Source organism: Oncorhynchus clarkii, chromosome 4, assembly GCF_045791955.1.
Source record: "Oncorhynchus clarkii lewisi isolate Uvic-CL-2024 chromosome 4, UVic_Ocla_1.0, whole genome shotgun sequence".
In the NCBI taxonomy this organism is placed as follows: Eukaryota; Metazoa; Chordata; class Actinopteri; order Salmoniformes; family Salmonidae; genus Oncorhynchus; species Oncorhynchus clarkii.
This window is the reverse complement of record NC_092150.1, coordinates 46,211,608-46,226,386: the sequence shown is the minus strand read 5'-3', so window position 1 is coordinate 46,226,386 and position 14,779 is coordinate 46,211,608. Positions and strand designations below refer to the sequence as shown.

General features: G+C 43.3%; 1 protein-coding gene across 1 annotated transcript; it reads right to left on the bottom strand.

Moving 5' to 3' along the window:
- Positions 1-597: 597 nt before the first annotated feature.
- On the bottom strand, positions 598-13,874 carry LOC139406888 (jupiter microtubule associated homolog 2-like). The gene is made up of 5 exons (XM_071150019.1): positions 13,682-13,874; positions 12,487-12,635; positions 2,730-2,875; positions 2,565-2,613; positions 598-2,332 (listed from the first exon to the last, which is right to left on the bottom strand). Exons 1-5 carry the CDS (start codon positions 13,735-13,737, stop codon positions 2,094-2,096), a joined length of 639 nt encoding a protein of 212 aa, XP_071006120.1. The 5' UTR covers positions 13,738-13,874; the 3' UTR covers positions 598-2,093.
- Positions 13,875-14,779: the final 905 nt, after the last annotated feature.

Below are 14,779 nucleotides of genomic sequence, written 5' to 3'. Positions count from 1 at the left end.
ACTATCTTACTCCAACAGAAGTCAAAGGCCATGAGCAGAGCCACAAAGGCATCACTAAGTGTGGGGCAAAAATACATGTGATTATATTATAGTGATAAAGGCCTAGTTTGTGTTTAGAATATTCAAGCATGCCTTGACATTACACAAGGGTAAATTAGCATACAGCAGCAATAAACGGCAATAAAAACGATCACATGTAAACTCAAAGTACTTTCATTTTATAGTTGTTCAAGGTTGATTGAACATAAACTAAAGATCAGTGACTGGAATTTCCATCATGACATTTCTTGCATTCAGAATATTGACAACACCTACAATATAAGGGGTGTGCCATTTCAAAAAGCTAACAGAGGATGAACCCTCCCAATGTATTCATCTGGTTTGTATTCACTAAACACTAAAATGAAAAAAAATGGGCCAAAATGAAGGAACTGACAACCTTAACTAAAAATAACTCGTTTTTCGCTGCAAAACCTTTGCTACATTGTGCACGAATAAATACAACCCTTAGGCTGAAATTGCAAAGATTCCATTATTTAATCAATATATTGACACCACCAATACCTAAGTCCTGAAAACAGCAAAATAGACAAAATATGATAGTCTGAAAATAAGTTTTATTGCAACACAGGTTATTTTTGCTTTTCCTCTGCTGTGAACTTTGCCTGCCTGCACTCCAATACTCAGGGGTTAAGATGGCACCAGGAGACCTTGAACCGGGGTGCGTTCCAGACTGCCTACAAACCGGCCAGTTTTGATTAATTTAATGGCAAAATACATTTTTATTTGCACTAAGTCATCACGCACCTTTAATATATGCTGACCTCAGATTTACACCAAAGTCTTAAAAGGTTTATCCGGTGACGAGAAACTAGCCATACTGGTTACTGACATGCTAAAACGCTTCTCCGGGCGTTGTAAGAAATGGTGCACGACAGGCAGCCTGGAACGCAGTGTATGGGTGGCTAGGGGTTCCTTAGGGTCTCCCAAGTCCCCATCCGTATTTTGACCAGTCATTTACTATTCCAGAGTTCAATTGTGTACAGCAGACGTTTTAATTTAAAACAGAGGCCTCCCCGAGTGGATACAAACCTCTGATAACAGCAAGCAATGGTAACAGAGCAGGGAACAACCACAACACATTCAGCCATTTGCATGGGAGATATAAAATCATAGTGGAATTTCTTCCACAGAACAAGAACTTTGGGGGTGGGCAGTGCATCATGGGTACTGCCCATAGCTCTTTGCTTTGCATTCATTAGTTAGTCGATTTTTTGCTTTTTTTTCTTCCCTGAACAGGAGTTTGTTTCTGGCTGTAGAGAGAGAAACTCAAGATAGGTTTGATTATTAGTGGAGAGAAAAGGAGTGTGATGAAATGGAAAACAGAATGAGCATGATAGGGATACCTGTTACTGTTAACAAACAGAGTAAAGAGGGATTTTGATCACTTAAGGGCTTACTATGACAACCGTTTGCATGGGCAACAAACAGATCTCAATGCCGACAAAGATACACTGCTGAGTCACTCGGAATTACAAATAGATGCCAGTGATTGACTAAATTAACCTTTGTAATCAACACAATAACATTTAAAACCATGTAATACAAAAAATAACATTTACAGCAAGAAATAGAACCCTTGCAATGAATCGGGAATTTTGAATGATTGGACAGGAATTTAGCCTGTAAAAATGATCGAGATTATTTTCTTCCTGCTTGATAGCAACATAATCTAAATAATCTAAAAAGAACAGGGGGAGGTTAGGTCAAGAATGGGTTAGGTTAGAAAGTGCAAGACATAGAAGTACAGAGTGAAAAGGGAAAATGAACAGAACAGAGAATAGTGGTGTGCATGGTTTGGATCCCAAATGGCTCCCTGTTTCCTATACAGTCCACTAATTTTGACCAGGGACCATAAACTTGTCCTGTCCAGGGGGTGTACTTGTACATCAAGCAGCCTCACGCTACAGAAACAAGAGATGGGCTCCTGCCCTACGTGCCGTTCTGGCTCGGACAAGGGTTACTTACTTATATTGGGAATAAGGTGCCATTTGGGATGCATAATTGAATAGAAATGGGATGGAGGAGCTGGCTCAGTAGAACACCACACTAGACTTCCCTCCTGGGGGGTTAAGGACCTTGTTGTGGGAGCGGGGGCGGGGGCCGAGGTGGGGCTCGTGGTCCTTCAGTGAGAGCTCACTAAGGCAGGCCTCTGGCTTCTTGGCTGAGGGAGCAGGCGCAGTCTCCACCGCTGCTTTGGTGGGAGTGGGGGAAGGGGAGGCAACGTTCTCTACCTTCACCTCCTTGGCCGGGCTCTCCTTCGGAAGAGGAGCTGAGATCGAAAGGGAGAGAGGGATAAGAGAGAATAAGATGAGAAACAGAGTTAGATTTACCTGGTACCAAATGGTACATAAGACTTGGTGTCGAAACCGATTAGTAATGAATAATTATGCAATTATTAAGTCATTATTATTATCTTGGTCAACAAGTCATTTCTAGCAACTGCCTGGCAGACAGCGGGCTGTAAAGTGGTAGCCAGAATCCATTATCCGTGTCAAACTCACCTGGGGGCTCAGGTATGGGCATGGGACTTTCACCCACAAAAATGTTGTCCTAAGAATAATAGGGAGAACATGTTAATATAGCCTATACATCATGCAAATTAGAAATCCATAACCATTAGTGATTTGGAATGGGAGAGACTGGGGGACAAGGATAGTCTGGATTACCTTTGGCTTGTTGGAATGGGCTTTGTCAGAGGGTGGGGCGCTCTCTAGCCCCCAGATGATGTTGCTGGTGTTGCCGCCTGGGGGTACGGGTCTCCGTTGCTCGGCTGGGGCATCTGGAGAACCAAATATCCCACTGCTTTTACCCCCTACATTGAAGAAGGACAGCAAATCAAATGTTTGTTTTTTTACATGCACCAGGAATTTGACCTGGTAAAATGGCGCTGTCAACGCCTTAGAATAGAATACAGAAATAACAAACTAATTTACAAGGCATTAAAGGTGAACATTATTGAAGGCATTGAGGAAAAGACAGACAAGTCAAATCTCCACACCCCAACCACTTTTTTTGTGATTAACATTTCTATAGAATTTTCACTTCTCAAACTTCTTATCTGACCAATTACTGGCAACATGACGACTGTACCCACTCCAACCAAATTGAACCAGGTCACAAACCTCCACACACAAAGCCCAGTCCTACCCTCATTATTCTATAGTTATGGTGAAGAGCTTGTTGCACAGCCTGGACTGACATGAGGCATTACATTTCACAGTTAGATAACATTTCAATATCTGGGCGTGTGCCGTCATAATTCCTTCTAGAACATTCTACAAGAGGCAGAAGGGCTGAAAACTGGAAGACAAACCAGCTTGATGTGCAGAGAGACAATAGAAACTCATGATAACATATTTTAATTTAACCATCTCTGACCCTTGGCCTCAATATAGACATATTGATCCTGTCATGTGATGTCACTAGATTACATGTGGCCCAAACATCATTTAACTAATGAAAATCTCGGTCACCATTAGGAAAATTTGGCTGCAGAGGTTTTAATTTACCGGACATCCACCGCATTAGGGCGTCCACCTACGGTACTCAAAATCCCATTTAGATTATTGTAATTAATCTTAACAATAGAAATTAGCCTGTACATTCATAATAAAAAAATTATGACATTCTTATACCAACATCAATGTTTTGCTTTTTAGTAAAACCTATGCCCGTTGCATCTTCATCCCTGCTATAAATCATAAATGGAACAGTTGAAAAAAGAAAACATTTAGTCTAGAAGAACAAGTCACTTCCATAGCAATAAAACTTCAAAATATAATATCAGTATAATATACATCGAACACAAATATAAAACACAACAAGTTTAAAGCTTTGACTGAGTTATAGTTCATTAACTCAGCAAAACAAGAAAGGCCCTTTTCAGGACCCTGTCTTTCAAAGATAAAAAATAAAAAAACTAGTAAAAAATCAAATAAACTTCACAGATATTACTTGTAAAGGGTTTAAACACTGTTTCCCATGCTTGTTCAATGAACCATAAACAATTACTGAATGTGCACCCGTGGAACGGTGGTTAACACACTAACAGCTTACGGTAGGCAATTAAGGTCACAGTTATGAGAACTTAAGACACTAGAGGCATTTCTACTGACTCTGAAAAACACCAAAAGAAAGATGCCTAGGGTCCCTGCTCATGTTCGTGAACGTGCCTTAGGCATGTTGCAAGGAGGCATGAGGACTGCAGATGTGGCCAGGGCAATAAATTGCCATGTCCGTACTGTGAGACGCCTAAGACCGCGCTACAGGGAGACAGGACGGACAGCTGATCGTCCTCGCAGTGGCAGACCACGTGTAACAACACCTGCACAGGATCGGTACACCTGAACATCACACCTGCGGGACAGGTACAGTATGGCAACAACTGCCCAAGTTACACCAGGAACGCACAATCCCTCCATCAGTGCTCAGACTGTCCGCAATAGGCTGAGAGAGGCTGGACTGAGGGCTTGTAGGCCTGTTGTAAGGCAGGTCCTCACCAGACATCACCGGCAACAACATTGCCTATGGGCATAAAGCCACTGTCGCTGGACCAGACAGGACTGGCAAAAAGTGCTCTTCACTGACGAGTTTTGATTAAGTCTCACCGGGGGTGATGGTCGGATTCGCTTTAATCGTCGAAGGAATGAGCGTTACACCGAGGCCTGTACTCTGGAGCGGGATCGATTTGGAGGTGGAGGCCCAAATTATGGATTTCACAAGACTGGGAATACAGATATCGGTTGGTCACAGATTCAGCCATGTTTTTTTTTAAAGGTAGGGGAATGGATAAAAAATACCAATCACATTTATTTATAAAAGCTGTTTTTACATCAGCTGATGTCACAAAGTGCTATACAGAAACCCAGCCTAAAACCCGAAACAGCAAGCAATGCAGATGTAGAAGCACAATGGCTAGGAATACCTCCCAAGAAAGGCAGGAACCTAGGAAGAAACCTGGAAAGGAATCAGGCTCTGAGGGGTGGCCAGTCCAGTTTCTGGCTGTGCCGGGTGGATAATTATAACAGTACATGGCCAAGATGTTCAAACGTTCACAGATGAACAGCAGGGTCAAATAATAATAAATCAGTGGTTGTAGAGGGTGCAGCAGGTCAGCTCCTCAGGAGTAAATGTCAGTTGGCTTTCAAAGCCAATCATTCAGAGTTAGAGACAGCAGGTGCGGTAGGTAGAGAGAGAGAGTCGAAAACAGCAGGTTAGCACGTCTGGTGAACAGGTCAGGCTTCCATAGCCGCAGGCAGAACAGTTGAAACTGGAGCAGCAGCACGGCCAGGTGGACTGGGGACAGCAAGGGGTTATCAGGCCAGGTAGTCCTGAGGCATGGTCCTAGGGCTCAGGTCCTCCAAAAGAAGAGAACGAGAGAGAATTAGAGGGAGCACACTTAAATTCACACAGGACACCGGATAAGACAGGATAAATATTCCAGATATAACAGACTGACCCTAGCCCCCAACACAAACTATTGCAGCATAATTACTGGAGGCTGAGACAGGAGGGGTCGGGAGACACCGTGGCTCCGTACGACTATACCCCTGGACAGGGCCAACCAGGCAGGATATGACCCCACCCACTTTGCCAAAGCACAGCACCCACACCACTAGAGGGATATCTTCAACCACCAACATACTACCCTGAGACATGGCCGAGTATAGCCCACAAAGTTCTCCCCCACGGCACGAACCCGAGGGGGGAGCCAACCTGGACAGGAAGATCACGTCAGAGACTCAAACCACTCAAGTGACGCACCCCTCCTAGCGACAGAATGGAAGAGCACCAGTAAGCCAGTGACTCAGCCCGCATAATAGGGTTAGAGGCAGAGAATGCCAGTGGAGAGAGGGGAACCGGCCAGGCAGAGGGTGGTTCGTCGCTCCAGTGCCTTTCCGTTCATCTTCACACCACTGGGCCAGACTACACTACCTACTGAAGAGATGAGTCTTCAATAAGGACTTAAAGGTAGAGACCGAATCTGCGTGTCTCACATGGATAGGCAGACCATTCAATAAAAATTTAGCTCTTTAGGAGAAATGGGGGTCCGATCCGATAGTCCAGGATTCTGAGGAAAAACATTAAGATCTACAATATTTATTCCACGGGACAAAACTAGTCAGTATCTGGTGTTACCACCATTTGCCTCATGCAGCGTGACATCTTCACATAGAATTGATCAGGCTGTTGATTGTGGCCTGTGGAATGTTGTCCCATGTTGGGTGACTATGTAGGCCAAGGAAGAACTGGGACATTTTCAGCTTCCAAGAATTGTGAACAGATCCTTGATGCTGAAACATGAGGTGATGTCAGCAGATAAATGTCACAACAATGGGCATCAAGATCTCGTTACAGAATCTGTGCATTCAAATTGCCATTGATAAAATGCAATTGTGTTCGTTGTCAGTAGCTTACACCTAACCATACCCCCACCGCCACCATGGGGAACTCCCCTCAAAGTTGACATCAGCAGCGCACACGACTCCATAAAAATGCGGTCTGCCATCTGCCTGATACAGTTGAAACCGGGATTATTCAGTGAAGAGCACACTTCTCCAGCATGCCAGTGGCTATCAAAGGTTAGCATTTGCCCACTGAAATAAGTTACAACACCAAACTGCATACCAGGTCAAGACCCTGGTGAGGACCACGAGCACACAGCTGAGCTTCCCTGAGATGGTTTCCGTTAGTGCAGAAATGCTGCATTTGTGCAAACCCACAGTTTCATCAGCTGTCCAGGGGCTGGTGCCAGACGATCCTGCAGGCGAGGAAGCCGGATGCGGTTGAGAGGCCGGTTGGACGCACTGCCAAATTCTTTAAAACGACATTGGAGTCGGCTTATGGTAGGAAAATTATTAAATTCTCTGGCAACAGCTCTGGTGATCATTCCTGCGGTCAGCATGCCAATTGCACGCTACCTCAAAACATCTGTGACAGTGTTGTGACAAAACTGCACATTTTAGAGCAGCCTTACATTGTCCCCAGTACAGAGTACACCGGTTTTATTTCACCTTTATTTAACCAGGTAGGCCAGTTGAGAACAAGTTCACATTTACAACTGCGACCTGCCCAAGATAAAGCAAAGCAGTGCGACAACTACAACAGAGTTACACAGACCATCTGTGTATGGGATAAAAACACAATAGAAAAAAATCTATGTATACAGTGTGTGGAAATGTAGTAAGATTAGGCAGGTATCAATATGGGGATGAGGTAATTGGGTGGGCTATTTACAGATGGTCTGTGTACAGGTACAGTGATCAGTAAGCTGCTCTGACAGCTGATGCTTAAAGTTAGAGGTCGATAGGAGTCTCCAGCTTCAGTGATTTTTGCAATTCGTTCCAGTCATTGGCAGCAGAGAACTGGAAGGAAAGGCGGTCAAAGGAGGTGTTGGCTTTGGGGATGACCAGTGATATATACCTGCTGGAGAGTGTGCTACAGGTGGGCGATGCTATGGTGACCAGTGAGCTGAGATAAGGCAGGGCTTACATGTTGCGTTTATATTTTTGATCAGTGTAATTTGCAAATTGCCTGTCCTATAGGCTACTTGTAAGAACACTTTAAAGATAACAAAACCTCTGTTTTCAAATACAATTCGGGCCTCTTATTTGAATTTCCTTTACGCCTAATTTAAAATGTTCATGCCTAATAAATAACAAAACATCGCTGTACACGAACATGGCTGTATATTTACAATGCTCCTGTGAAACAAGGCCCGCGCCAAGCATTTATGAAGGCACTTTTTTTCCAAAGCTCCAATGATATCGCACTCTTCACAGTTCTACTGGAAGATGTTAATAAATGTTGTGTTTATTGTAATTGGGGGGGGGGGGTTCGTGACTTGTGATATACAGTGCGTTCGGAATTCAGACCAGCTGCCCTCTCCCACATTTTGTTATGTTACTCTTATTCAAAAATGTAATCAATACCCCCCAATACCCCCATAAGGACAAAGCAAAGTTTTTTTAAAGAAGTTTATGCAAATGTACTTATAAAATAAAAAACAGAAATACCTTATTTACATAAGTATTCAGACTAGGGATGGGCAGTATACTGTATTTTACTATATACACACACACACAGGTATTTATGCACAGGTATATATGCACGGACCGATTTGGGTTTTTACTTTACCTTCTATAACGGTATTTGAATGTTTGGTTTGTTAAATGTGATATGCCGTGTGTAACGTCAATTTTTATAGTTTACTCTACTTGAGTCATTACTCGCCGCTATCCCTCTCTCCATGACGCTTTCAACACAGACCTAGTCCCACCTCCTGTCACACAAGGAGCACATTTGTTGTTGCTTGACCATGACACTTTCATTCAATCTGCATGGTCAATGCAGCACATGCAAAAATGTTGATGACAACGATGTTGTTTCCACTTTGATCTTAATATAAATCCACAAGAGTTCTATAATTACAAAATTAGCCTGCTAGCTAACTAAAAGTACTGAGTCGGAGCAAACGTAGCTAGCTAAAACAACCTGATACTAGTTAGTACTGGTGGAGGCTTAAATCAGCATGTTTGTGCAACAGTATCTCCTAAATCAAAGAGGAATAGGCAAAGCATGAATATGTTGGCTATATGAATAAAGACTTAATGTAGCCAAAGATTATAAGATCCCATATAAAAACACTGAACATCACTTTGGTTCCTACCCTGTCACAAGAACTCATCCATGGCATTTTCATTCATTGTCATGTCAAACAATGTATTTAAAGTGCTCACTATTATTTATATTCTAACTATAAAATTATAAAAAACATTCAATTTTCACCCAAGTGCTTTAATCTAAATAAATCTAAATAAACATTATTTTTAACCTAAGGCCAATTATTTTTGACCATATCATGGCAGTGTGGAAATGATCTCAAATGAGTGCAGGAAATTATTTTGGGTTGAAGTTGAACAGTAAAACAATCTGAACGGAGAAAGACCGATTGAAATGTATCTCTGTGTGTGTGGTGTATATACAGTGGGGCAAAAAAGTATTTAGTCAGCCACCAATTGTGCAAGTTCTCCCACTTAAAAAGATGAGGCCTGTAATTTTCATCATAGGTACACTTCAACTATGACAGACAAAATTTTAAAAAAAATCCAGAAAATCACATTGTAGGACTTTTATTGACTTTATTTGCAAATTATGGTGGAAAAATAGTTGTGCATCCTGTTTCCATTGATCATCCTTGAGATGTTTCTACCTTTAGTAAATTCAATTGATTGAACATAATTTGGAAAGGGACACACCTGTCTATATAAAGCCCCACAGTTGACCGTGCATGTCAGAGCAAAAACCAAGCCATGAGGTCGAAGGAATTGTCCATAGAGCTCAGACGGGATTGTGTCGAGGCACAGATCTGGGGAAGGGTACAAAAATTGTCTGCAGCATTGAAGGTCCCCAGGAACACAGTGTCCTCCATTCTTGAATGGAATACATTTTGAACACCCAAGACTCTTTCTAGAGCTGGCAGCCCATCCAAACTGAGCAATCAGGGGAGAAGAGCCTTGGTCAGGGAGGTGACCAAGAACCTGATCAGGCCTTTATGGTAGAGTGGCCAAACAGAAGCCACTCCTCAGTAAAAAATAAAACACACAACAACCCACTTGGATTTTGACAGAAGGCACCTGAGAAACAAGATTATCTGGTCTGTTGAATCCAAGATTGAACTCTTTGGCCTGAATGCCAAGCGTCACGTCTGGAAGAAAGGTGGAACCATCCCTACTGTGAAGCATGGTGGTGGCAGCATCACGCTGTGGGGAAGTTTTTCAGCAGCAGTGACTGAGACTAGTCAGGATCGAGGCAAAGGTGAACTGAGCAAAGTACAGAGATCCTTGATGAAAACCTGCTCCAGATCGCTCAGGACCTCAGACTGGTGTCAAGTTTCACATTCCAACAGAACAACAACCCTAAGCACATAGCCAGGGCAATGCAGGAGTGGCTTCAGGACAGGTTTCTAAATATCCTTGATAGCCAGAGCCTGGACTTGATCGAACATCTCTGGCGAGAGCTGAAAACAGGGTGCAGCAACGCTCCCCATCCAACCTAACAGAGCTTGAGAGGATCGGCAGAGAATGGGAGAAACCCCCCAAATACAGGTGTGCGTCATACCCGAAGAAGACTCGTTGCTGTAATCACTGCCAGAGTCACTTTAACAAAGTACTGAGTAAAGGTTCTGAATACTTATGTAAATGTGGTATTTCAGCTTTCTTATTTTTAACAAACATTTCTCAAGCACAGTTTTTTTTGCCTTTGTCATTATGGGGTATTGTGTGTAGAATGATGAGGGGGAAAAATACATCCTTATTCTAAAATTGGGTAAATTGTAACGTAACAAAATGTGGAAAAAGTCTAGGGGTCTGAATACTTCCCGAAAGCACTGTACGTGGTTAAGTCTGTTTCCACTATAGGCAATTGACTGCCTAGTGATTGCAACTGATGTGAATAGTTGGAAACAATGTTTGATTTCCAAGTGCTGCTAAATTGAAATGCACCAATTGCGCATGATACACATCATTAGTCTAGTCAATCAATTTCAAATCTTTACACTATGCGACACAGGGGCAGTATATCTTGCCTATGGTGGCAGCAGGACTGATAGGACTGGGCCTAAAAAACACAATTTGCATCTAATTTACTAGTGTTTCGGCAGACCTTGGCCTGTTCAAAGTTAGCCGTTGCTGTGGGAAGTTAAATTGTTCAACTCCTTGGAGGAGCTTGCGATGTGCATCAGCCTCGTTACTTTGTCCTCAAGAAGGTGTGATCTTGAATTCGTCTATACTCTGTTTTGGAGAAAGAATCCCCTCTCGGTGGTAACACTGGAAACAGGGATTATCAGCATGGTTTCCAATGGATTTACAAAAAATTACGGACAATTTGACTGGTAACCAATTAATTTATCGGCTTGGCACTTATTTTTTTTGCCAAAAGACAGCATTTACCAGCTAACGGAAAGCCTGGCCAGGGTGTAATCCTACACTGGACTCAACAATGAAGAGGCTGGGCTGTGGCTCTTGAGCACTCAGTTATTTCACTGCATGGAACGACAACGGCCTACTACTGATTATTACTAGGCTAGAAGCTTCAAGTTCCTCTGCATACACATCACTGACAATCTGAAATGGTCCACCCAGACAGAGTGTGGTGAAAAAGGCACAATAGCACCACTTCAACCTCAGGAGGCTGAAGAAATTTGTCTTGTCACCCAAAACCCTAACAAACTTTTACAGATGCACAATTGAGAGCATCCTGTCGGGCTGTATCACCGCCTGGTACAGCAACTGCAACGCCCACAACCGCAAGGCTCTCCAGAGGGTGGTGCGTTCTGCCCGACGCATTACCGGGGGAAAACTACCCACCCTCCAGGACACCTACAGGACCCGATGTCACAGGAAGGGCAAAAAGATCATCAAGGATAACAACCAGCCGAGCCACTACATGTTCACCCCGCTATCATCCAGAAGACGAGGTCAGTCTAGGTGCAACGCTGGGACCAAGAGACTGATAAAACAGCTTCCATCTCAAGGCCACCAGACTGTTAAAAAGCATTAGAGGTTACTGCCCTATCTACAAAGACTTGAAATCACTAGTCACTTTAATAATGTTTACATCAATTTGCGTTACTCATCTCATACTCTATTCTAATGTATTTTAGTCAATGCCACTGACATTGCGCGTCCTAATATTTATATATTCCTTAATTCCATTATTTTACTTTTAGGTTGTGTGTATTGTGTTTTGTTGTGAATTGTTAGATATTACTGCACTGTTAGAGCTAGAAACAAGCATTTCGCTACACCAGCAATAACATCTGCTAAACATGTGTATGTGACAAAATAAATTTGATTTGGCTAGTTGAGTCTTGTGACACTTTAGTCACCAGATAAAATAAGTGACCTGTTGCCCTTATCAAACACACACACTGCAGCATGTCAACACAATCCAAACATGATTTGGGGAAGAAATGGTGAGTAAGTCAACACTTATCAATGGCTCATTTTTTAACCTTAAATGCTAACGTAGCACCTTAGTGGCAGTTTTCACACCACATAGACCTGAAAAGGCTCTGACAGCTCCAGAACCAGGGAGGGCAGCCATTGCCTGTCTGACTGCCCGGCCCTCTCACCTTGTAGGAAGACATAGGAAGCATATTCCCTTTCCACACCGACCTGAACTTTCCTGGCTCTGATATTTTCCTTTCACAGTCCTTTCTATCATAGTTCCAACATCCTTTCATGGTTCCAGCATCTATGGTGGATGCGTAGCCTTTATTCTGTATTAAGGACTAAAAGAACACAGACTGCCACCCAATGTTTGGATGCATAACCAGGCCAGAGCAAAAAAGCTTTGATCAATTCAGCCCAGTAGTGTGAAAAGGGAATTTGTATGCCCAGTCAAGGTCCTTCTCGCTCTCACCTGGGGGGTTGGTTCGCCTGATGACACCCTGGGGCTCTGGTGGGGCGAAAAGGTTGGAGGCCATCTTGTGGGGCCGTCTCGAAGCAGCTGCTTCTCCCTCATAGCCACCGAACAGGTCGCTGGAGACACCGCCGGGGGGACGCAGGACTCTGAAAAGGAAACATCCGAATCATGTTGGTTCACGTAATGGTTCCCAACCTTTTTTGGTTACTGTACCACCAAATTAATTTTGTTCTGCCTGGAGTATTCCTGGAGTACCCCCCCATGTGCTTTACCAGCAAGCCTATGGTCTCATGAGTCTTCTCAAGTACCCCCTGTGGATAGGCAAAACACACTGTGGCTTCCTTGTACCCCTGGTTGGGAACCACTGATGTAGAGTATATAGCCTGTAGGCCAAACTCTACTGTCAGCATTCATCATACACAAAGGCAGGCAGTGCCTGGGATAATATGATTAGAGAATGTTCCATAATGAAAACGTGTATATAGCCAAATCTAGGAATAGAATATGCAGCATGTACAACTTCTTATATAAAGACAGGCCACAAATGGTGGCTGTGGCCACATTAGCTGCTAAATCTTCTACAGTATGACTGCAGGCTACACAGGCCTACTGACCTAAATAAACTGTTTAAAAGTCACATTTAGTTGTGTAACGTTAGCTGATCACAACTCAACACAGAACACATATGTAGCCAGTTAACGTTAGCTGGCTGTTCTTGGGATGTTCGCAGGGGGGGTTAGACAACCATAGTTGACCGCGCAAAAAAAAGTTAAATATGCCCAATTACCCTTACTTTTTAGAAATAGGTTGTTGTAAACGGGGTGTGGGTGACTGTGTCTGTTTGGAAAATGCAATGAGCGTCATATCGCTGGCTACACCGTAAAAAAAATAAAAAAAATCCACGAGCTTCCATTTCCGCAGCGCACCCCCCCCCCCCCCCAGAAAAACCCCAAAGCCCATAGAAGCTACCAAACGTTACCAAACGAAAAGTTTACTACTGACAAAACGGAATAAACATTTTACCACTAAATTGTCTTATAACTAGTTAACGTTAGTATCACCAAAGTGCCATATAGCTAGCTAACTGCTTACAGGCCAATGAGCATAAGGGGTAGCTTTCAGGAACATAGCCAGCTAGTTGCTTGAATTTTGCCTGCTGCAAATAAAACCTGTGGATGCAATTTCGTGTTACCTTGAACTTGGCTTTGCGCCATTATCGAGTCCTGAAAACATGTTCGTCGAAGTCATTGTGATGACTGTCTTCGTGAGAGAGGAAATTAATGTCGTAGCTAGCTCAATCTTTTAAAAAGTTTTGTTGGTTGGTTGCGTGTTGCCCTTCCGAAACCGGGAAAAGCCCCGCCCACTCGATAGGACGAGCCAGCAATGGGAAGAGCCTCAATGGTCAAAAGCGTTATCAGTCGAAAGGTGTGACTAATTTCATTGGTTAAATTACTAAAGATTAACGCCCTCTTTCCATTGTGATTTGGCTTTCCGCCTGTCTGTCATATTGGGTGCAGGCGGTTTACTCGCCCGGACTTTGGGCGGTATTTCCATAACTGGAAAATGAACTAACATTTTAACTTGAAACGGTTCCAGGTAATGTAGCAGTATTTCATGGTAGTAAAGTTAAAATAGTGGGAACTTTTGCGAGTGTAAGGTTTACTGTTCATTTTTTTGTTTATTTCACTTTTGTTTTATCTCTTTCATTTGCTAAGGTAAACCTGCGTTTCCCATGCCAATAACGCCCCTTGTTTTGAATTGAGTACATTGGTGGCGCGTGTGATGTTGGTTCTAGTCGGGAACATACCATAGAAATCGATCTAAACTAAATTAGAATTATATGTCCCATTGCTATACCCAACTTTGCAGATGAAGGGGTTCGATTAATCTCATCCGGGCGCCCGTGTCCGGGTGTTTTTGGTACTGGCTAAAAGTTGATTGCATTCGATTTGGAACCGGGCTGCCTCCAGGGCTTGAGCCAACAAGTTCCGGGCTCCGGACGGCGAGTCGGCTCAAAACAAAAATGACACAATTAAACACACGTCTCAAAGTAGCTCTTTAAAAAAACAAAACATTTCAGTGAGCCCATTGACATTTTATGTCTGGACGATCTTCCATGGTCATCCACAGCAGAGGCAGGTGGAAGTCCACCAGGTCACATCCTGTGTCCAATCCACTATCCATGCGCACCATCCTCACCCACTAGGTCCACGTCTCTTCTGACTGAGGCCCAGATAAAGGGTTGATCAGGGGGGAAACAAATCAGAAACCAGGACACCTCTTGCCATCC